At 52.5% G+C, this 23,921-nt stretch overlaps 2 protein-coding genes across 4 annotated transcripts in view; one reads left to right on the forward strand and one right to left on the reverse strand.

Moving 5' to 3' along the window:
• Nucleotides 1-16,763, forward strand: part of LGALS12 (galectin 12) — a 52,836-nt gene extending 36,073 nt beyond the window's left edge. The window contains exons 11-16 of one of the 3 annotated variants that reach the window (XM_075006104.1): nt 4,245-4,339; nt 5,390-5,511; nt 6,572-6,733; nt 14,435-14,593; nt 15,084-15,723; nt 16,315-16,763. The gene's annotated coding sequence lies outside the window, so the exon portion shown is untranslated. Of the gene's footprint in view, nt 1-4,244; nt 4,700-5,389; nt 6,734-14,434; nt 14,594-15,083; nt 15,724-16,314 lie in introns of those variants that run through there. The other 2 variants (XM_075006103.1, XM_075006108.1) reach the window with 2 other exon arrangements.
• Nucleotides 16,764-16,869: 106 nt separating this feature from the next.
• LOC142019351 (phospholipase A and acyltransferase 3-like) lies at nt 16,870-22,279 on the reverse strand. The gene is made up of 4 exons (XM_075006111.1): nt 21,974-22,279; nt 20,236-20,338; nt 19,161-19,429; nt 16,870-17,122 (listed from the first exon to the last, which is right to left on the reverse strand). Exons 1-4 carry the CDS (start codon nt 21,986-21,988, stop codon nt 17,021-17,023), a joined length of 489 nt encoding a protein of 162 aa, XP_074862212.1. The 5' UTR covers nt 21,989-22,279; the 3' UTR covers nt 16,870-17,020.
• Between the last annotated feature and the right edge of the window lie 1,642 nt (nt 22,280-23,921).

Genomic DNA, 23,921 nt, shown 5'->3' on the forward strand with positions numbered 1-23,921 from the left:
AGCTAGATTTCTAAGTCCCTGGGCTGCTTATAAGTACAGGAGTGCCTCAGGATATGTGGGGGTTGTGTTCCCACACACCCTTGCGTAACTCGAATGTCACGTAAGCTGGGGGGGGCGGCTTTTTCCGCAGCGGCACACACGTTCTGCAGCCAGGGAAGCAGAGGGAGCACCCGGAGCTCCTTTTGAAAGGTAAGTCCTGGGGTGGGGGGGGGCAGTTGGGGAGGGTTAAGACTGGTGGTGGGCTGGGGCCGTGGGGGTTAAGCCTGGGGTGCAGTTGAGCCAGAGCCAAGATGGTGACCCAGACTGTGGGGGGACTGACTGGGGGTGGGGGAATTGCACCAGGGTCATTGGTGGGGATGGTGAGCCAGAGCTGTGCACAGCGGGGGTTGAATCAGGACTGGGGGAGGAATTGAGCCGGAGCCATGCATTGGGGGTTTGAACTGGGACCAGGGTTGACCTGGGGTGGGTGAGCCAGAGCCACGCGTGCAGGGGGTGGTGTGCTGAAGCCGGAGCCAGGGGCGGGCAGGGTTGAACCAGGGTCTGCAGGGGGAGGGCGGGGGTTGAGCTGGAGCCAGAGCCACAGCCGGAGTCACAGGGGGTTTGAACCTGGGGGCTGAGCCAGGGCTGGGGGAAGTGGGATTTTGAGTTGCACTTAATTCACGTTAATACGAGTTAAGCACCATTCGAAAGCGCAAATTTCCTGGGTTTACTGTATTGCTGCAAAGGGAAAAGAGACAAGAGAAACCCAATGCTAGGACAAGGCGCGTATAGCCGGGATTGCTGGGCCTTTATTTTGGCCCTACATTTTTCCTTATTATTATTTGGATTGTGATTGAGCCTTGAGGCCCTATTAAAGGGTGTGTGGGATTAGCATTATTACAGCAGCATGGGGAGTTCTCAGCCAAGATCAGCTCCCCCCACATTGTGCTGGGTGCCGCACAGACGCCCCCCAGTCAAGATCAAGCCTCTGTTGTGGCCACATGCTGACTGAGCTTGGCCGGGGTGGGGGTGGCATTGTGTCAGGTGCTGTACAGACACACGGCGCGAGTCTCGAAGTTGGTACGGTCTGAGGAGACCAGACAGAAGTGTAATCCCCGTGGTGCAGACGGGGGCCAGAGAGCCAAAGAAAGGCATGTTTGCAACTCTCGTAATTTCACTACAAATCCCACCGCATTCATGGTTGCTCTTCAAGCCTGAGTGATTCCAGGAGACAACCAACTCGTGCTTTTAATTCATGGGACGTCTCTAGCCCTGGTGGTTCAAACAAAAGCTTGAAAACGTGACCCCCTAAAGGCCCATGACTCAGCAAAGACCGAGCCGCCAACCGTCATCATTTTCTAAAAACCTCTTTATTTGCATACCGGTTGCATGATTTGTGAGCGGCCGGGGTTGGGAACGCAGCTCCAGGGCCCTGGCGGAGGATGGAACAAAATGCAGGTCTTCTGAGTCCCTGTTGCAGGATCCCAGCCACTGCACCCCACTTTCTCCCGAGGCAGGGGCTTCAGTCGTCTTCTTCCTCTTCTCTTGACATCACCCTGCTGAGGAGGGCTGCAGCTGTCGCTATGCCCACCACGGCTGCTAGTCCTAGGTCAGCTGCATCTGAGACCTGTGAAACAGAGGAGAGGCTCCGTCCGGGAGCCATTCAGCGTGTGCAAACCTCCCGCAGAGGCAGAGATGGGAGTGGGAATCTGTGGAGTCTAAAGGCCAGATGGAAGCATTGTGATCACGTCGTCCGTGGGGCAAGTCTCCCTAGGAGGGTGTGAGGAACCTTCAGGAGCCAGTGGGGCTTGAGCACATCACCCTGGGCCAGAGTGCCACCCAGCCCTGCTTTGTGCCCCCCACCCCACAGCTTACACCCCTATGACAAAGGAGCCCCACCTTTGGCTCCTGGCCCCCAAACCCACTCCTGGCCCAGGCTAGAGCTCCACCCCCAGCGGCGATCCTGGCCTCAGCCCCTGGCTCCTGGCCCCAGACCCAGCCCTGCTCCTGTCCTGGCTGCCACACTGACGCAGCTCCTGCCCCAGCCCTGACTCTCAGCCCTGAGCATAGGGAATCACTGACCTAGTCAGAACTGCATAACACAGCTCTGAGACGTCGCCTGGTGCTTCCAGCATTCAGCCCACACAGCCCTAAATTCAGGGAGGGGGAAGATGTGGCCCCTGGGCTGGACTAGGCCTGATAAGCCTTGTAATCTGCCCCCAGCCTGTCCCTGTGGCACAGAACGATGGCGCTCAAAGCTGCTCCCTGTGCCTCTCTGAGCTGCGGGGAGCTGAGAGGTTTAACTGCTGCCCACCACATACTAGAACTAGGTAAATAACTGATTTTTTTTTGGTTCTATGGCAATTTTCAAAAGTAATTAAAAAAAAAAAGATGTTTCAGGTTGGACCAAAAATGAAAATTTCTATCAAATTAGAAAATGTATTGACTGCGGGGGGGGGGTCACGCTGGAATGCGTTGCCCGGAGGGGTGGTGGAATCGCCATCCCTAGAGGTTTTTAAGTCTTGGCTTGACATAGTCATGGCTGAGATGACTTAGTTGGGGCTGATCCTGCTTGAAGCAGAGGGCTGGACTTGATGGCCTCCTGAAGTCCCTTCCAGGTCTGTGATTCTATGATTCCAAGGCTATGTCTACACTAGCACAAATCTTGGAAATGGACTTGCAATGATTACTGCTAATAGGAATAAGGGGATTTCAAACTCGGCGGGGTCCTTTCAAAAACAGCCACCGTCTGGACAAGCCGCATGAGAGCGAAACGCTGCAATTTTGAAGAGTCGCGGCTGGCGGCATGCTAATGAGCCGCTGAATATGCAATTCAGCACCTCATTAGTAATATTCATGCAAATGACCATTTCAAAGATTTGTGCTAGTGTAGACACAGCCTAAGTTTCACTTTTGAATGTTTTGAAACATTTTTAGTTGGCTAAACACTGGAATAAATTGCCTAGGGAGTTTGTGGAAACTCCATCCTTGGAGATATTTAAGAGCTGGTAAGATAAACAGCTCTCGGGGTCGTCTAAATGGTGCTTGTTCCTGCCACGAGTTCAGGGGACCAGACATGATGATCTCTTGAAGTCCCTTCCAGTTTTAGTGTTCCGTGAGTCTATGAAAACGAATAAATTCAAAGAAATTTTTAAAATGAAATGTTGTTTCAAACCAAAAAAAACCAAGACCATTGTTGATTTTGGAAAACTTTTTTCCATATGAACAGGTCAGTGAGACCGCCATGAATGCCTGGTGTCACCTAACTTGCAGTTTTGGCAGAAAAAAATTTGAGCTGAAACTATGGCCCAACATTAGCCAGTGCCTTTTCCATCTCATCCAGGTCCTTCATCTAAAGTGCCCCCAGGGTAACATCTTCATGTCCAGATGAGTCTCGTACTTGGGGGAGCTAAGTGGATATCCATGTCCCACGTAGATGGCCCAGTGCTCATAACCAACTTGGAATATCTCAATTAGGTCCCCACATTTCGTTTTTTTCTATAAGAGCAAATTTGGTTATGCTGAACATTCTGACCGGTCCATGCACCAGATTGCAGATGTTTAGCAAAAGGTGTGATCTGAAACCGGTTTAGTTAAATCAACGCAAAAAGCTGTGTGAACGCTCAATTCAGTTTAGAGCAGGCTGATTTGATCTGGCTGAAGTTGATCAGGAAAAGACTGAAGCAAAACAACACCAAAAATACTCACAAATGGAAAGAACTGTCCATATAAGGGATTTCCGCCTGTTTAGCTAAACTGGCTCAATTAACCCAGCATAACTTGGTGTGTAGACAGGTTTGTGAGCAGGCCTTGTCTGTGTGAGGAAAGGGCACCAGCTGAATTTCAATCTGTTTAGTTAAATGACTGCCCGTCTCTGTGTGGAAGCTCTGAATTTGTTTTAATGTAATTTATTACAGTTTTGTTCAAACTGGTTTCTGCTTAGAACTGGGGAAGGAGGTTTTCATGGAAAAGTTTGGGGCTGGTTTTTTTTTTTTTCTTTTCAGAAAAAAAAACCCAAATACTAAAAATTTCGGATGGAGTCACAGAAGTGTTACCAGGGTGCTTCCCGCTACTATTCTCTTTTATAACCTGATTTCCATCCCTGGTTAGACTACATCTCCCAGAAACAACTATGGCAGCCGTTGTGGTGCCTCCTGGGTAGTGCCCTGCCATATTCATGGCCAAGAAAAACATGTCACAGACCATGAAATCTGGCCTCCCCCAGTGAAATCTGACCTTTTGTTTCCTTTGCTTTGCTTATACAGATTTCCAGAGGGAGATTTGCAGGCATCATCTACACTTGCCCCCCACCACTTCCAGAATGGGCATGGTAATGAGCAGAGCCGAAGATGCAAATGAGGTGCAGATTAAAATACCTCTTGCCTCATTAGGATATACCCACAAGATCTCGCTTCCTGAAGATCCCCTTCTGGAAGCAAATGCTGCTGTGTAGACAGGAGTCCTTCGGAAGAAAATGGGGGTCCTTCAGAAGGAAATCCCCCTTCTGGAAGATCCCTTCTTCCGCAAACGTTTGAAGAAGGGAAAGATCTGATTAAGCACCCAAGAGAAATCAGCAGGGAGGGGCTGCATGTAATTCAGGAGGGCCAGCTGATCTCAAGGCGGGCGTGCTGGCAGGGCTTTTAAAAGTCATCCCAGTCAGGGGAGGACTGGAGAGGGAGCTAAGAAGAGACAAGACAGATACGGAGACCTGCAATATTCGCAAAAGACAATGGCGGGGGTGGGATTGAGGGTGGGGGGGCGGGGGAGAAGCTTGATGAGAATGCCTGGGCTCCCCTCCCTTGGAGAGCCTGAAAGGCCTGACCTTGGCTAGGGGGAAAGGACAGACCAACCAGCCCAGACAGATAGAGGTGGGTGAAGCCTAAACACTCCTGCCAAAGGGAGGGCCATGAGACCCTGGCAAGATGTGGGGGTGGGGGTACCTTGCCACAATATGCAGATATATATTTATACACATATGTGTATATATACAGTAGGCCCCCGAGTTACGCGAGAGTTACGTTCCTGCACACCCTCATGTAACTCACACTTCACATACGTTGTCGGAGGACCTGGGAACCAGCTGGCAGCCTGCATCCCGGCTCCTCTCCGCTAGCGGGAGCCAGGTGCAGCTTCTCCCCGGCTCCACACCATTTCCATTTGCACTTAACTCGCGTTAATGCGAGTTAAGTGCAAATCAAAATTGTGTGTACGAGGGGATTATTGTACCTATATTGCAAACTATATACACATATAGCAAAGATGTATCTTTCAGAGCTAGAATTTAAATGTACTCACAGCCTTTTTTTAAAAGTTGAGAGTGACCAAATTAAATACAGGAGTAAAATTACAGAAACTACGAATTACTGGGGAAGGGGTGGATTGGGACCAGGCTGCTTTGGCCCATCTGCAGCACCCCTGCTCTGGCCTGGTGGAGTGCCCTGGAATGGGAGATCCTCAGCTGTCCTGACTCTCTGGACTTCCTGCACGCTCGTCAGCTTTCAGTTTTACTCCCGCTTGCTGGACTTCTATAAGGCAAGTGCCACATGGGTTGGATATTGGAAACCATCCAATGGGAGCCGGGAGGTTTTGCTGGGGGCGGAGACTGCCCATAAAGCCCCTCCCCCACTGCAGTGCGCAGAGCCACAGTGAGCAGCCAGCTGCTTTGAGCGCTGCTGCTCCATGCCACAGGGTAGGATGTGGGCCGGATTAAAAGGCTTGTCCAGCTGGATCTGGCCCATGGGCTGTATCGTCCCTGCCCCTGAAGTAGGGGCTGGAGGGGTTGAATCCTGGAAGCATAAGGTGACATCTCAGGGTTCTCTAGCCCAATTAAGCCTGGGGTGAGGCCTGGCACTCAACAATGAAGTGTCACCGATGGGAGTATGCAGCAGGGCTCACCCTTTTGTTAGCAGCCAAGCCCCAGGGTTGCTCAGCTCCAGCCAGCCAGTCCAATGTCTGCGTTCCTGGGTTCCACTTGGCCTCTGAGTGGGAGTGAGAGGGTCCTGGCTAGCAGACCCTGCCATCAGTACTCTGGGGTCTCTGCTACACCTCATGGAGGGAAGTGGTGGTTAGTGGCTAGAGCAGGGGTCCCAGTAAATGAGGTCGGGGGGAGGAGCTGAGAATTGGTGGTTCCATCCCTGACTCTGGGAGCGGGGTTCAAGTGGGCTGGTGCATGGGATATTGGTCGCTGTGACTGCTGGGTTCAATGGCCAGCTCTGCCAGGGCCTCTACGGACCACAAATCCATAAACAGCAACCTCTGGAAGCAGATGGTCCCACGGTTCCGAGATGCACCAGCTCAGAGCTAAGTTTGCCCATTTCTATGAGCCTGTCGGCTTCTCCTCCACAAGGCAGCAGCAAAATCAGAACAGCCTGGGCTCAAGAGGCACAGAGAAGCATCTGGGTGTCTGATTACTGAGTCCCCACCTCAAGGTCAGCTGTTGGCATGTGTCCTTGGGCTAAAAACAGGCTTGACCATGCTGGAAGGGGAAAGCCAGGTTATTTCAGTACATCTGCCTCGTTTCCTCTCAATGGAGTGAAATCAGGAAAGGGTATCACCTGTCAACAGTTACAGTGCTGCATTCTATTCTCTGCAGAGTGAGAGGGATTTAGTTGCTGGTTTCCAGGCATCCAGGCCTCTCGATCTTCTGGAACCTCTTAAATCTGGGCTGATTTGCTCAACACTGTGAAAACAGACAACAGGTGGAGCCTTCAGACGCAGTGGAGGGAGACAGAACAGAGGAGCTCACCAGAAGCTGGTAGGAAAATGTTTGGGTTTTTCCCCCTTGTGGAAGAATTTTGATTAAATGACTTTTATTAGGCAAAACCTGCTTTTTGGCCAGAAACTAAGTATTTTTAGCCAAACACTGAAAAATTTTGGCCAAGACAATGAACAATTTTTGAATGAAATTTGCCCCAAACCGATTTTTTGGGTCACAAACTGACAAAATCTAAATATTGAAATAAAACATTCTCAAAAACTAACAAAAGTTGAATATTTGCGGCTGAAAACTGATTATTTTAACCAAAACAGGGGGTTTTTTTTAGAGAAAACTGATTCAATCAAAATCGCTTAGCTTTTTCTGCTTAAGTAAGATCACTTATTGATCTTTTGTTGGAAATTTGATTTTTAAAAATAAAAGTGGATCCTTTCCATGAACATTTTTGTTATAATGAAACTTCAATTTCTTTCTAAAAACACAAACAAACAAAGAAAACCAACACAAAAAACAGTGACAGAGAGATAACTCTGTTAGTCTGTAGTCTATCAAAACAAAAAAAGCTGTCAAGTAGCACTTCAAAGACTAACCAAAAAATGCATTAGGTGATGCGTTTGAGGGACAGACCCACCTTTCAGAACAAAAAAAAAAATGTGTTTTGATGGACAGTTTCCCCGGTTTTTATTCCCAACAGCAAAGGAAAATCCCAAACAAGATCCCAACCTCTGCCCATCCAGAAGGGCGTGTAACCTCAGGTCCACCAGAGATTGCACACCTGCCATGCTATAGTAGATTGTGGCATCTGATGAAGTGGGTCTTTGCCCACAAAACCTTATGCTCCAAAATATCTGTTACTCTATAAGGTGCCACAAGACTTCTTGTTGCTATATTAGACCTTAAGGGTGTGAACAAACATCCCACCTGGAGAACCTGCCCCAGGTGCCACCTAATGGCAGGGAGAATGTATTCCTCATAACCCTCGTGCCCGAGCCAAATCCTCTCTCCAGCTGCTCTTAGATGTCCTGCTTCTGAACCATGTTAGTGGCCAGACCCTCTCGGCTTCATTGCACCATCTTCATTGTGCATTATACACCTCCAGAGGCTCTGCTGCAGCTGCAAATTGGACCAGCTGGGTTCTTTAGCTCCACGTGTAGAAGCTGGGGCTATGGGCTCTGGGGTTAGCCAGGTGAAGGCCCTTCAGAAGTTGGATCGGCCATCATGCTGTGCTGTGAATGTCTCGGTGGTGCAGGATTCCTGGCAGAGGGCAGGGAGGGAGATTCGCTCCTCCTCCATCTCACTAGTCACACTGGGGTTGCTCCAAAGGGGACCTGACTGAGATTTCCCCCTTAGGATACCAGCACTGGGCTCTCAATGTAGGAAATAGTTACGTCATTCTCCTGCCCCACACCCCTCTCACCCCATAAGCGCATGGCCTGACTCTGCCATGTGGGGGGAGGGAACCGAGTGAACAGAGGGTGCTGCTGGAAGGTGGTGCCCGAAGGTAGGTTGTCCGCATTGGGGATCAAAGCTGGGGCCTCTGGGTCTATGCTCATTATGCCCTCAAGGCTTTAACACTCTCCTTCTCCTGTGTTACACTGATAAGACTAAACAATAGTTTGGTGTAAGGCGGTGTGTGGTCACTGCGCGCACCATGGCTCCCAGACACCCCAGGGAAGAACCAGCCTGCAGGGCAGGCAGTGCTGATCAACAGTACTGCATAGCCTGGGGCTCTGCCTAAGGGCAGGAGAATCGTGTCTCCATCCCAGGGAGGTGAGGGCAGGCAGCCTGACACCTGAGAGCCAGCTGACTGGGGACAAAGATGCAGCCAGCCCTGTAGCTTGGACACCTGCCCTGCTTGGCTTAATCTAAGACATGTCCCAAGTGAGGGAGGCTCCAGGGACGGATGTGAGCCCCCAAGTCCATCCAGATTTGTTAGTAAACAATCCACGTGTCAGTCCTGGTTCCCCAGGTGAGTTCACCGTAGCTGGGAGTCTCCAGCTTGCCATCCATAGTAGCTGATAAAACCATGAAGAGGAAGGATCCCCCATGGGTGGGAGTGAAAGGCAGTGGCAAACGGGTCAACAACAAGCACAAGGGGAAGCTGCCCCAGCAGAGGGTGCACCAGGTGGTCTGGGAAGTGGGGTCATTGATGGGAAAGGTTACGCTGTGCAGTGTCACCAGTGAATACTGCGAGCGCTTCGCCACACGACAGAGTGGCCAGGAGTGATCAGGTGGGAGCGGAGCGTGGCCTGCTCTGGGTGTGCGCACACATGCCATCTGGGGCTCTGCTATACGTGGACAGACGCCGTCCGAGAGCAGGGCCTTCCCATGGCAGGCTCTGCACAGTCACGGTGAGAGACGGTCCCTCTCTGGCTGCCTTTACAATCCAACCATACAAAGCGTGGGAGGGGAAGTAGAGGTCCAGAGTGGGGGGAGGGACTAGGTGAGGAGCTTTTGTGGGACAGACCCACTTCTTCAGATCGCAGCCGTACCAGAACAGACTGCTTTTCTGTTTCGATAGCGTACAGACGAGCACAGCTATCTCTCTGTAACATTCTGGAGCATAAGCTTTCGTGGGTAAAGACCCGCTGTGTCACATGCATCTGAGCTCTGCCATTCTCTACCCCCCTGAGCTAGCCTGTCCCTTGCCCTGGGGACAAACTGCACCCCGCACCCACTAGCTTTCAACTCACCCACAGCCTAGGCCACTCTGAAACCTGAGCCTACAGCATCTGACTTCCACTTTCCTTTGCTGGTTGCTGCCAGTAAACCCATGTGGCTTGTCGGAATCTGAAAGGCCGTTGTCAACTGGCTGAGTCAGAAGGGATCAGAAAAGAAGCTGAAGTACTTTCCGGTCCCGGTGAGGCAGACAGCCAACTCGTCCAATCTCATGATGGACCGGAGCTAGTGCGCCCTCAAGGGAAAGGGCCCCACGATCCATTCTCTGCCAGCCATGCCCCCTGATGAGGCAGGATGGCATCTCATGCCCCCGTCACAGAGCCAATGGAATTCCCTTCCCTGGACAGTGACCGGTTGTAGCAACACTACATAGATAGGTGTATTTTAATAGAAATTTGTATTAAACCTATTTGTACTGACCAATCTGATTATTTTCTACGATGAGATAACTGGCCCTGTGGATAGGGCAAAATCAATGGATGTGATTTATCTTGACTTTAGCAAAGCGTTTGATACGGTCTCCCACAATATTCTTGTCAGCAAGTTAAAGGAACGTGGATTGGATAAATGGACAGTAAGATGGGTAGGAAGGTGGCTAGAAGGTCGGGCCCAGAGGGTAGTGATCAACAGCTCGGTGTCAGGATGGCGGTCAGTTTCTAGTGGAGTGCCCCACGGTTCGGTTCTGGGTCCTGTTCTGTTCAACATATTTAAGAATGACCTGGATGAGGGGTTGAATTGCACCCTCAGCAAGTTTGTGGATGATGCTAAGCTAGGGAGAGAGGTAGATACGCTGGTGGGTATGGACAGAGTCCAGACTGACTTAGACAAATTGGAAGACTGGGCTGCAAGAAATCTGATGAGGTTCAATAAGGGCAAGTGCAGAGTACTGCACTTGGGCCAGAAGATTCCCAAGCAATGTTCCAGTCTGGGGTCCAACTGTCTCGGTAGTAGTTTTGCAGAAAAGGACCTGGGAGTTGTAGTGGACGAGAAGCGGGACATGAGTCAACAGTGTGCCGTTGTAGCCAAGAAAGCTAACGGCATATTAGGTTGCATCAAGAGGAGCGTTGCCAGTAGATCCAGAGAAGTTGCCAGTAGATCCAGAGAATTCCTCTTTATTCAGCTTTGGTGAGGCCACATCTGAAGTACTGTGTCCAGTTCTGGGCCCCAATTTATAGGAAGGATGTGGATATACTGGAGAGGGTCCAGTGGAGGGCAACCAAAATAATTAGGGGGCTGGAGCATATGACTTATGAAGAAAGGTTGAGGGAATCGGGACTGTCTGCAGAAGAGAAGACTGAGGGGGAACTTGATAACAACCTTCAAGTTACTGAAGGGAGACTGCAAAGAGGCTGGAGAGGCTGTTCACAGTGGTCATGGATGGCAGAACATGGAACAATGGTCTCAAGTTGCAGTTGGGAAGGTCCAGGTTGAACATCAGGAAAAACTTTTTCACTAGGAGGGTGGTGAAACATTGGAATGTTCTACCCAAGGAAGTGGTGGAGTCTCCATCCCTGGAGGTGTTTAAGTCTCGCCTGGACAAAGCCCTGGCTGGGCTGATCTGATGGGTTTGGTCCTTTTTACAGCAGGGGGCTGGACTCGATGGCTTTTTTAGGTCTCTTCCAGCTCTATTGTTCTATGATTCCATGGTTGGTATCACCCTGTATTACCCTGTATCTTTTTAATAAGCCACAGACTTTTGTGTTACTCTTTAGATTTGTTCTTTTACATCCTTCTTTCTGCCTCCATAATATCCTTCATACTGGTTATTTTATATTCATAAGACACTTTGTACTGGATTCCATATTGTACCTAAAACTCCATTCTACTCTTGTATGAGCCTGTAAACCTTTTGCTGTCTGTGAGAGTGGATGTGTGTGAGACCCACCTGGAAGTGTGACTGTGGATGCTTAAAGAGTTACCCGCTGGAGACAGCCTGTCTGGGCAGCAAAGACTTGGTGGCTGACGAACAATGAGAACTGGACTGTACAGCAATGACCCTCCCAGAGAGGAAGATTATGTCCTATCTGTGGGTGATGCGTCACACAGAAACCTGGGGCAGTGGGAGAGGACCAAACCCATCTGCCATTGACTGGTGACTCATCATGCCTGGGGCGGTGGGACAGAACCAGAACTTCGAGAACAACAAGTCCTGCGGCATCTTACAGACTAACATATTTTGGAGCATAAACTTTCGTGGGCAAAGACCCGCTTCATCAGATGCATGAGTGCCAGGACTATCAACTAAAAGCCATGATGTGTGCACCACTGCAGGGCTGGGTTCCCGTTCTCATCTCGTCATCCTGGGAGCATTGACCTAGATCAACAGAACCTGGCTCCACGCTCACCTCTAACCCATCCGGCCAATGGCTTAGAGTGAGTGACCTTGGGTAACTGTGAGCAACCACAACACTGTGTGTGTGTGTGCGTGTACGTGCGCACCTCTGAGTAAACTATGTATATTATATGCATATAACATAATGGTATTGTGTGCTCAACAAACGCGGCATTCTTGCCTTGTCCCTCTGAGAAGATCCCGGGTGCTTCTTATAAGCATCACATAGGTTACCCTGGGATGAACCGCAACTCTGGATTTATGCTTCATGTTTTATGCTCCCCTGGGTCTTAGCAGCACAGCCAGAGGCCAAGGCGAGGCAGACCCCTGAGGCCCTGCAGCCGCTGCCCCAGCCAGCCTATGGATTACCTGTAGCAGGGTGTGGGCGGAAGGGGCAGGTGGCAGCAAGAGCAGGGGGGTTGCCTCCCCTCCCCTACGCTGCACCGTGGCCTCCTGAGCCCAGTGTGTGCACCGCAGCGGGAAGCAGCCTCTGCTGCCAGGTGCCTGAGGAGACCACCCCATGCTGCTGCTGCCCACTGCCGTTCCCTGCCCCACGTAATCCCAGCCAGGAAGGGGTCAGGGTGGAGGTGGAGCGGGGAAGGGGCAGGGCCTGCAGTGTAGGGGGAGTTGCCCTGCCCCCCCACCCCCCAGACGGCCGTGCTCAGCAGGCTGCAGCAGTGGCACGTTGGCCTGGGTCCCAACCTGCAGTCCATCACCCCTTCCCAGAAACCAAGCCCCTGCTACCCCAATTGTTTAATCTCACCTCTCCCAGGCTCCCACTGAACACAAGCATCTTCCGCCTGCCTGGGAGCTCCCTGGGGGCACACGGCAGGTACAGCACATAACACAGACACTGCCCAGGGTTCTGCAAAGCTGTTGCTCCTTACTCAAGAGACACACAGATCCACACAACAATAATCACCGCACCACGCACGGCCCCTCTGCATCTCACCCATCTCTGGGAAGTCGGGAGCCCACCTGCATTCAGGTAGGCTAGTCCCCTGTTTCAGGCTGCTCTGGAGAAGCCACACTGCCCTTCAGCTTGTCCCTTATGAACTTCCAGTCTCGGGTCAGTTGACTTCCTGAGAAGCCTCAACAGGTGAAAACAAGGAGGAGTCAGTCCAGTGGCACCTTAAAGGCCAACAATTTTATTTGGGCATAAGCTTTTGTGAGTCGCAACTCACTTCCTCAGCTGCACGATGGGCGAGAGTCAGACGGTCAGGTGACAGACGGGAGCGCTACCCCAGAGCTCGCTCAGGAGGAGTCAATGTGGTTAGGAGGTGAGAATACCTATGCAGCAAAACTACTTACTGTAATGAGAGCCATTCCCAGGCTCCAGTCAGACGCCTTCTGATGGTGGCCAATTTGCACATGAATTCCAGCTCAGCCATTCCACATTGCAGTCCGGGTTTTTGGCTTAAGAACGGCACCTTTCAAATCTGTAACTGTAGCTGCGTCTACACGTGCACGCTACTTCGAAGTAGCGGCACCAACTTCGAAATAGCGCCCGTCGCGTCTACACGCATCGGGCGCTATTTTGAAGTTAACTTCGACGTTAGGCGGCGAGACGTCGAAGTCGCTAACCTCACGAGGAGATAGGAATAGCGCCCTACTTCGACGTTCAACGTCGAAGTAGGGACCGTGTAGACTATCCGCGTCCCGCAACGTCGAAATTGCTGGGTCCTCCATGGCGGCCATCAGCTGGGGGGTTGAGAGATGCTCTCTCTCCAGCCCCTGCGGGGCTCTATGGTCACCGTGGGCAGCAGCCCTTAGCCCAGGGCTTCTGGCTGCTTCTGCGGCAGCTGGGGATCTATGCTGCAGGCACAGGGTCTGCAACCAGTTGTCAGCTCTGTGTATCTTGTGTTGTTTAGTGCAACTGTGTCTGGGAGGGGCCCTTTAAGGGAGCGGCTGGCTGTTGAGTCCGCCCTGTGACCCTGTCTGCAGCTGTGCCTGGCATCCCTATTTCGATGTGTGCTACTTTGACGTGTAGACGTTCCCTCGCTGCGCCTATTTCGATGTTGGGCTGAGCAACGTCGAAGTTGAACATCGACGTTGCCAGCCCTGGAGGACGTGTAGACGTTATTAATCGAAATAGACTATTTCGATGTCGCAACATCGAAATAAGCTATTTTGATGTTGGCTGCACGTGTAGACGTAGCCTGTGTGTCCAGGGGGTGAGGGGCTCTCCTGCTGGTTTTTGTATGTTGCCATGCGTAATGGCCAGTACCTGTCCGTTTGTTCCTTTGCAGAGAGACAGTCTGGTTTGTCCAGTGTGCATGGCAGAGGGACATTGTTGGCCCATGATGGCATAGATCACATTAGTAGATCGGCAAGTGAATGAGCCTTTGATGGTGTAGCTGATAGGGTTGGGTCTTGTGATTGTGTCACTAGGGCAGATGCGTGGACAAAGTTGGCACTGGAGTTTGTTGCAGGGATTGGTTCCTGCATTAAGTGTTTTTATTGTGTGGTGTGTAGTTAGTGAGAATATTTATTTCAGCTTGGGGGGCCGTCTGTAAGCAAGGACTGGCCTGCCTCCCGCGGTCTAGGAGAGGAGGAAGTGTCATCTAGGATAGCTTGTAGATCCCTGTTCATGTGTTGGGCACGTTGTAGCTGGAGGCTGTAGGTAACAGCCAGTGGTCTTCTTTTGCTTTCTTTCTTGGATCTGTCTTATGGTAGGTGACTTCTGGGTACCCGCCTGGCTCTGTCAATCTGTTTCTTCATGTCCCCAGGTGCATACGATCGTCCCTCGAGCAATGCAAGGGTTGTGTTCCCACGCACTCTTGCATAACTCCAATTTCACATACGTTGGGGGGCGGCTTTTTTCCCCAGCGGAACGTAGGTTCTACAGCCGGGGAAGTAGCAGGAGCATCTGGAGCTCCTTTTGAAAGGTAAGTCCTGGGGTTGGGGGGCAGTTGGGGAGGGCTAAGCCTGGTGGTGGGTTGGAGCCATGGGAAGGGGATGTGGGGGTTAAGCCTGGGGTGGGTTAGTCTGCAAGGGGGTAGGAGGGTGGATTTGGGCCCCCATGTGGCCCTGAGAGGGGTTGAGCCGGAACCATGCACAAAGGTGGTGAGCCAGAGCTAGGTACGGGGGATGGTAAGCCAGGGCCACATGGGGTGGGGGTGAGCCAGAGCCAAGTGGGGTAATGAACCAGGACTTGGGGGGGTTGAACTGGGGCCACACAGGGTGGAGGGTTGAGCCCTGGCCAGGGGGAGTGGGATACTGAGTTGTGCTTCACTTGCATTAATGCAAGTTAAGTGCAAATCGAATTCGCGCATTTCAAGGGGTGACTTCATTGTCGTTTTAACAATGCTTAAAATAGACCCTGTAGGTGGTTTTTTCTCTCTCTGTTGGTTTGACACAAATGTGGTTGTATCGTAGGACTCTGCTGTAGACCGTATCAGAGAGGGAGCCACGTTAGCCTGCATCTTCGAGAACAGTAAGAAGTCCTGTTGCACCTTATAGACTAATGGATATTTTGGAGCATAAGCTTTTGTGGGCAAAGGCCCACTTCGTCAGATGCATGAATGGCTGGGGGTTCACAGTGTATTCACACCTTCTTATCACTGTCGTAAATGGACCACATCCACCCTGACTGACAGCCCTGATGTAACACCCCCGCCCCCATCTCTGTATCTCTACCATCTGACTCTTTCGCTTCATGCATCTAATGAGGCACGTTGAGAGCTGATGCCCCAGTAAAATTGTTAGCGGCACTGGACTCCTTGTTGTTTTTGCTGAAACAGACTCTCATGGCTACCTCGCTGAAACCTGTCCTGAACAGCTGACTTTCTTGCCTGATGACCTCTCCCCTGACACACCAGTTCTCCAGGATGGAAACCTGTAACACTACCTTGCTTTAGTTTGACCCCCTTGCAGCGAGTGCCTCAGTACTTAGAGGGACGAGATAGGTCTCTTTCACAGGACTAGAATTGGAAACCCTTGGCTTTCCTGACTCTGTGGACTTTCCGCGCACTCTTGTCAGCTTTCAGTTTCAGTTCTGCTGCTGGATTTACTTAAGGTAAAGTGACTCGTGAGTCGGCTGTTCAGGGCTTGGAGTCCAGCCCATGGGACGGCCATGAACATCTATGCTGCTGATTCGGCTTCTGCCTGAAATCAAGTTGTGCCCATCTCTCCCTAGTGCCCACACCCAAATCCCAGACATGCATGCTTGGGGCAAGTGGATATTGAGTGAGCTAGCTCACCTGATGGGTACGGCTACATCCTCAGGTCAGCTGAGGTGTACACTATACCTGCTCCACTTTTCAGTGTGGCTGCGTTGGAGGGGTGGGTACCAGGCATCAGGTCTGAACAGTCCTCCATTGACATTCCCAAACAGTACCCATATCTTCCTGCCCCTCGATCTATACTACCTCACCTAGGCATAGGAAGTGCTGTGCTGCAGGATCCAAAGTTCAGTAATGCAGCTGAAAATACCAACAGCTGGGTGAGCTGGCCAGAGGATATCAGAATTCCAATCAATAGCTGGGTGGAGTACAGCTAGCAGGATGATTTCCCATGGAGTATCAAGAACTGTACGCTTGTACTTCATGAGAACGCCAGACTGGGTCATACCAAAGACCCATCTAACCCAGTATCCTTTCTCTGACAGAGCCAGACGCTTCAGGGGGAATGACCAGAACATGGCAATTACCAAGTCATACATCCCTTGTCGTCCAATCCCAGCTTCTGGCGGTTGGAGGTTTTAAGGACTTCCAGATCGTGGGGTCCGTTTGTGGCCATCTTGGCTAACAACTATTGGTCGACCTAACTTCCGTGATCTTATCTAATTCTCATGTGAGCCCAGCTATAGTTTTGGTTTCCTCAGCCTCTCCAGGCAACAAGTTTCTTTGGTTGACCGTGGGTTATGTAGAGCCGCATTTTCCTTTGTTTTAAACCTGTTGCCTCTTAATGGCTTTTGGTGAGCCCTTGTTGTAGTGGTCGTTGAAGGGGTAAGAGACATTCCTATTCACCTTCTCTAAACTGTATATAGTATTATAGCTCTTGAGCCCAGGGTTTCTGAAACTCTGTTTCACACAACAATGGTGTCCTATGAACAACTCGCATCTGACACTTCTTTAAAAACAACAAGAAGTCCTGTGTCACCTTATAGACTAACAGATATTTTGTGTGGAGGAGGCTCTCGGGACAGAGACAGACAGAGAGGAACGCGTGAGGACAGGTTAATTTATTTCGGAGGAGAGCGCTAGTCACATAGAACGCATAAAAGTCAGGCAGATGCTGATAACTCTGTCCCACTCCTTGCAAGGGCCCCTGCAGCCATAGCTCCAGGCCTGGGACCCAGAAGGGAGTCCATGCTACTGCTTCTGATTCTTGGGCCGTGTCACAAAAGCTGCGATGATCCCCAGAGCCAGCATGCCCAGACCTGCGGCCCCCACCGTCATCGTGGTGTCCCTGACCTGCAGGACAGAAAGGGGATCCAGTCAGCTAGCTGCCAGGGAGCCCTGGGCTGGGCATGATCTCCACGCTGCCAGGGTTTGCTGAGACTAGCTGCCCATGGAATCAGTGCAGATTAGAACATTTGGACCAGGGTTGCCAACCGCCAGTAAATTTACAGACAGTCCATAAAGAATTAGCCGAAATTGGATGCGTCCTTAAAGTCCGTAAAAAAAATACAGGTGTTTGTAAATTTCTTAAAAGTGCAATAAAACTTCAAAAACCAGTAATTATTATACAGCAATTAAATTTCTTCTGTGCTGCTTCAGCCATTTGACTGTGGAGCAGCAGGAATTGGATGTTTTAGTTGTTTAGTTAGCTCAATGGCTGAGATGACGTAGCGGGAATTACGTGATCCACGTTGTGTTATCATCTACATTATCCCGCCGAGTTAGCCTCAGCACGTTGGCAATTTACATAATTTAATATGGTTTACTGTTAAAGTTTACAATCCCAAAATCTATGAGAAGAACGGATTTTCACTTTTGGCCATTTACATCCTCTTCATGGAGTATAAAAATTGAGTCTGTAAAAATAATTGTCTGTAAATTTTTCCTATTTGGATCGTAAGTGAAACTTCTGTGGGCTGGCAACCCTGGTTTGGAAATTGGGTGAAAACGGACTGTGGGAGAAACTCAAACTGGGCCATCAGTCGCCAAACCGCCTGCCCTGTGTGTGGTAGGACAGCCCTGCTGGACACTTATGAGGCTGCCAGGCGTGGGTTTTACGTTCCCCTTTGCCTGGACGGGCTTCAATCCCTGTCCCTGGACTCGCTGCACACTTCCTGGGCACAGGCTGTCAAATACCCTTCCACTGACTGGTACCCTGGGCCCCATTGCTGACCCCTAGGTACTCTATAGCTGACAGTGATTCATGCCCAGAACTCCACCTGCAGGCCTGGCACGCTGGTTTAGAGTTTAACCCCTCAGGACACGCGACAGGCGGTAGTCACCGACTTGCAGAAGGATTTCTGTAACCATCACTGTTCAGACAGCACAAGAGGTTGACAGATCTGAACAGACTTGACGCCAACATGTCATTCCCTGCCTCAGTTTCCTTATCACAGGGGCATTCTTTGTCAGAGGTATAGCAGCCCCTGTGCCCAGCAGCACACAGCAGGGCCAGAGCACAGACCAGCCCCCTGTGAGAAGAGAGGCAGGAAAGAGGTGTCGGAGCATATGAGGTTCTCAAAGCAACGGGCTGTAGGCAAGGGTCCAGGTTGCTGCAGAACCAGGAGGCTGAGCAGGAGGGCCCTGGCCTCCCTGCATGACAGACCATCTGAACTTGTCAGGGCTGTAAGGGAGGGAATTGAGCTCAGGTACTGGGTGCTCATCCGCAGGCTTGTAGCACGTGTGCTTCCCAAGCTGGGGAGAGAGAGTGATTATGTGTGTAACCCACACACCTGCACTGGCCCATGTAGCATCCCAGGTCTCACTTACAGAGAGCAAGAATGAGTCCCCTCAACAGCCTTAGCTGAGAGCCAGCTGGCTTCTAGCTCAGCCTGTAGGACTTCCTGTACTAAGCTACAAACATCCCAGGTTCAAGCCTTCCCCTTGCAGGTTACACCTGCGCTTACATTCCTTTGTCTACCTGCCCCACAGTGCCCCCAGGGTTATTATAGATATAAGTTTAAACCCGAGCAGAGCTCCTGGGAGGGAGGGCAAGGGACTGTGTGAGTACTGATGCTATAGGGCAGATTTGGGGTGGGGGGACCCAGGGCAGCTGAGCTGGGGTGCCAGAAAGGGCTGCTCTACCTTGGGCATGTGCCATGAGACCAGGACTCAAAGCAGTGGCTATGCCTGCTGCAAAGGCTGGGCTGATGCGCTAGCCCGGTGACCAGTCGTCCCTGAGCAGGTAGCAAGCCAGGGCTCTAACACCAGCACAAGCAGCACCTCCCCTTTCTATGGATTCCAGCAGCAACATTACACCCGTTCTGCCATGAGTGGCTTTCCACCCAGCCCACCCTGCAGGAAGGCAGCAGTGAGAGGTCCCTGCCCGTACCTGGTCGCTCATCGGGTGGCCATAGCGCAGCTCGGTGACAAAGTGCTCACAGTTCTTGCTGGTGATGCTGTACCTCATCTCCTGGCCCACCAGAGCTTCAGCCTCCCAGATGATCTTGTTGACAGGCAGCGGCGAGCACCTCCCGTCGTACTTGTTGTTGACTCGGTAATTGTCAGAACCCACGACGTCCGAGAGGCGCTCCTTCTTCACCATGGCTCGGTCGGTCAGCACGGACATGACGCTGGAGGAGCCAGCTCCTGCATACTCACCTAGGGGCAGCCATTGTCCATGAGATCTACCCATGTAGATACTCCCGTCTGTCTCCCCTCCATGCACCCTCTCTATGCCTCCAGTCCGTACACACTCCTGTCGCCCCTCCATCCCATCCATGCACGGCCCTCTGTCTGTCCAATGCTACGTGTTCCTGTCTGTCTACACCTGTTGATCACCCTCCATCCATCCATCCCCATACCTACCTTTGCTCTGATTTCCAGTAGCTCTTACCCCATCTGTCCCCACCCCTGGGTTGGCACATGGCTCCATGAAAGCACTGGTTAATTCTAGCAGCCGGTGTTGGGTCCCCAACACATGGATAAAGCAGCAGCCAGACTAGGCTCCGGTTCCCCTCTCCCACGCCACAGGCTTGGAGAGCCTTGCCCATAAAGGCAGCAGCTGAGAGGCTGACCCAGGCGGAGCTGGGCTGGGGAGCCATCTGTGTGTCACTTGGGTAGGCCACAGGCAGGCAGATATTTTCACAAGCAACCAGTGATTTTCAGGGCAGCTCAAGCTGTGGGGCATCCAATCTGAGACAGCTCATCCATCCTCTCATCCCAGGCTGCGTACATCCCTCCACCCGCTGCCTGACTTGCCGGGGCTCGGAAACTCCGGCAGCCCCAGTAAATGTAGACACCCCAAATGACTCAAGGTAATCCAGGCTGGATTTCCTGCTGGATCACAATGGACATGGATGGAGGGAGGTCCCCCCTGCATTTTCCCCAGGCTGAGATACTCAACACCTCTGCCCCACCCCTACTCCACAGACTCAGAGCCCCCCTCTTTGAAGGCCATTCCTTACTGGGGGGGGCCAGGTGGATGACATAACCATGTCCTACATAGAGGGCCCAGTGCTGGTATCCAAAGCGAGAAATCTCTAGCAGGTCGCCAGGTTTCAGGTCCTTCTGCAGGAGAACCAAATGAAAATGAACGCTCAGAGAAAGCCTCAAAAACACCCTCCAGACGGGCTCTCTCAGAATTGCCTAACCCCATCCCCTCCCAGATCGTCCACAAAACCCCCTCGCTGTCGCCCTCTGCTCATCCTCCCACCAGATCCTCTGCTCATCCTCCACTCTGCTGCCTCCATCCTGGCTGCAGCAAATACCCTCAGCACCCCAGTTCAGTTCCCTTTAACACTCCAGATTCCCCACAAAACCCCCTCACTGCCCCCAGATAATCTCTTCCACTTCCTCCCTTATTCCCTGCCGTCTGCTAACTGCCCCAGGGGTCTCCCCACCTGCTTTCCCTGCTCCCATTTGCCCCCCACTGTCCCCCCTCGCTCCCGGTAACACCTCGCTCCCACTGCTAGTCCTCCAGCCCCCTGCTAACACTGCCCCCTCCTGCTGGTGGTGCCACCCATCCCTGTAATACCCACCCTCCCTGATTCCCTCCTTCTCCTTGCTAATCTCACCCACCAACCACACCTAGGAACCCATTAACCACTCTCCCCTGGCTCCCTACCCCTTGTCCCCAAGAGGGATGCCGGGGCAGGCAAAGGAAGACACGGGAGCTGGGGTGAGCTGTCCATCTGACACCATCCACCTTCCCTCTAGCCAGGGACATGGGCTGCTCTCCCCACCAGTGTTCCTGCTCATATTTTCCAGCCATGGGCAGAATAAATTTTGTTATGTGCACCAAGCCATGTGCAGCGGTACACCACCAGTAGAAACGTACTCTGCTGTGCGGTGAACAGCTGTGGGTGCTCTGCTAATCAGCTGGGCAGCAGCTGAATCTCTCCCCGGTGGGGGGGCCCACACGCTGTTTACCACAGCTCCCCACCGGCGAGAGGCCCCAGCAACCAGCTCCCTCAAGCTCCTATAGGAAACTGCACCCAGAGCAGCCGTCCCAGGCGTTGAGCCAGGTTCACGTTAAGCAGGTGTCTGCCCTGCTCTGCCTGGGGTAACGGATACACACTAGCTCTGCTCCAGGGAGCCTGCTATAAATAGCAAAGCAGCAGCGTCTTGGACTAGCCACCTGCCTCCAAGCCTGGCTCTTTGCTGGGGCGGCAAGTTTGAGCGCAGCTGCTCAAGCAGAGCTAATACGAATCAGTCTCCTTTCTCCCAGCAGCGGTGGGTGCAGACGTCCCAGCGGCGGTGGGGTGCAAGCAGGGGGGGCATGTGTGCCTGGCGGTACCCAGCGCTCTTCTGGGAGGTACAGACGATAGTTGCTTAGTTTCCCAACGGGCTGCATAGCAAGCCCCAGCGAACTGCGTACCGACTCAAAGGGCACATCCTTGCTGCTGTAGACACTGTATCTCTGTGTCTCAAGCTAGGGGCTGCAACCCTGATAAGCATCACGGGTTTAGGGAGGCGTTCCGTGTGCAGAGCTGGCATTGGGAGGTGGCAAGCCGGACAGCTGCCCCAGCCCCGCTCCCAGGAAGCTAGCTGTGGGTAGTGGCGCTGAAGCCAGAGCCCCACGCCACAGCGGAGAGCAGACGCCTGCAAGGGGCGCAGTGCCCTGGAAAGGGTTGGCAGCAGTGCCTGAAGATGCCCAGAGCCTAGGAAGCAATCGCCTGCCACTTTCTGCCAGGGGCTACTCACAATCAGCGGGGCCATCTCCACAGCATAAGGAAAGCTGAGTGAGCTCCTGCGCCTCACCGCTCTGTGATTTCACTTTTGCTTTTCGTTCGAGTCAAAGCTTGCTGTCCACCCAGCAGTGCGTCAGCCGCAGCACAGAGCAAATAAAGGACGTAACTTTGCTTGTTAGAACCAAGGTCCTCCCTACGTCCCGTTAGCTGTCACTCCCTACTAATGCCATGGCAGTTTGTAACTTTCCCATGAGGAAACCTGAAATTCCCACACACTTTATCCCGAGCTGAAAACTTCCCACCCATTAGCTTACAGCCGGACAGGCCCCACCCTGCTTCCAGCGAGCACAGACACCAATTTTAGACTAGGGGAAATCATATGACTGCAGTGGAATGCCGTGTTTAAATGGCCACTTTAGTCCCAGTTTCAGAAACTATTTTAAGGGGGGTTGAAACCTAGGAGCTCACGTGCCTTTAAGCTAAAGCCGTCCCGGGGCACCTTAAGGACTAACCATTTGATTTGTTAGGTAATGAGCTTTCGTGGGGAAGACGCGCTTGTGTTTCCCAGTACAGCCTGCTGTGTCTTTCAACCCTCAGGCCTTGCCTTTGTGTTGGATTTAGAATGCTGGAATCCGAGGGCGGGAAGGGACCTCAGGAAGTCATTGATTTAAAGGAGAGAGGAAAGCTGGGTACAGTAATCCTCCGAGATACGTGCATTCAACGTACGCGTGTCTGGCATTTGCGAGATTGGAGGGGGGCCCCGGAAGCTCCAGCCCCAGGCAGCCGCCAAGGTGCCGGTGGGGGGGGGGGGGGGGAGCAGAGGATATTCCCCCGTCAAAGGGGAACAGAGCTGGTGTCGGCCTGCTCTTTCACCACTGAGTGCCACCATGCGGGGCGGGGGGGGAGGGAGGTGTGTGTCCAGCCTCTGCCAGGCGCCCTGACCCCCAACGCCCACAGACCTGGCTCCAACCACTGCAAATCCAGTTCAGCTCCACGCCGCCCCCCTGCAGCCCTACCCACCCCTTAACCTCCCTCCCACACCCCCAACCCACCACCCCAGACTTACATGCATTCCAAGGTATGCGAAGGTTGTGTGGAACGCAACTCTCACATGTCTGGGGGAATCCCTGCACTTGCACCCTGGTCGATTGCCAGGCCAGAGCCATTGTACTTTGGCATATAAGCTACTGAGGTTTCACCCATGAGGAACCCGGACTGGGTGGTTCAGGGAGGTGGGGAGCACAATGGGGGAGCGGACCTGTCGCCGCCATAGGATTCAGGCAGGTTCAGGGGCTGGGATGCAGGGTCAATCCCCTTTGGGGGCACTGGCTCTGAGGCTGGAGAAACTGGTTTAGAGATTGTGCAATCAGAGCGGTATGGTGCTTCTGCTGGGCACAGGGGCAAGGGCCTGAGCCCCTCTCCAGCCCCCCCACCCACCCCAGTGTGTGAGCAAAGGATACATGGGCGCCTTGAGATACCCACTGTGCCTCATGCAGCAGAGAGTTCTGCAGGTTCCTAGGGGCGTCCTCCCGCACAGCCCAGCCTGGAGCATGTCACCACCTTCCCCCAGAACCTTATAAACTGCATTTGATTAAAGCAGCCCGCAAGGAGGCCCCCAGCTCTGATGGCAAGAGCTGGAGAGTCCACCCCTTCTGCTGTTCCGAGGGGAGATCACCCTCCCTGTTTGAAACACTAAAGCCATCAGAGCCCTTCCATTCATAGCCCCCCACCCCAGGCCCAGCACTTTTGGGGGCCCTGAAGCAGCTGCTCCAGTTCTCCGGAGAACAGAAGGGAATGGGGGTTAGAAAGCCTGGTGCTACAGCAGCAGCAGAAGGGGTTGGCCCCGCACTCCCCACAAGAAAGCCGGGTACTGTTAATCTAACCCAGCTGCACTGGGCTGGAGTGAAATGATTGTTGCCTCTTTAAATGAGCAAATGGAGCTTATTCTGCCTCTGGATGTG

Source organism: Carettochelys insculpta, chromosome 11 (genome assembly GCF_033958435.1).
Source record: "Carettochelys insculpta isolate YL-2023 chromosome 11, ASM3395843v1, whole genome shotgun sequence".
NCBI lineage: Eukaryota > Metazoa > Chordata > Testudines > Carettochelyidae > Carettochelys > Carettochelys insculpta.

What these genes read in the sequence shown, in the direction of transcription:
- LOC142019351 (XM_075006111.1), bottom strand. An exon ending in CATCCACCTGGCCCCCCCCA is followed by an intron (nt 19,430 to 20,235) that starts GTAAGGAATGGC and finishes GGCTGCCCCTAG; the next exon opens with GTGAGTATGCAGGAGCTGGC. An exon ending in GCCACCCGATGAGCGACCAG is followed by an intron (nt 17,123 to 19,160) that starts GTACGGGCAGGG and finishes TCTGTCCTGCAG; the next exon opens with GTCAGGGACACCACGATGAC.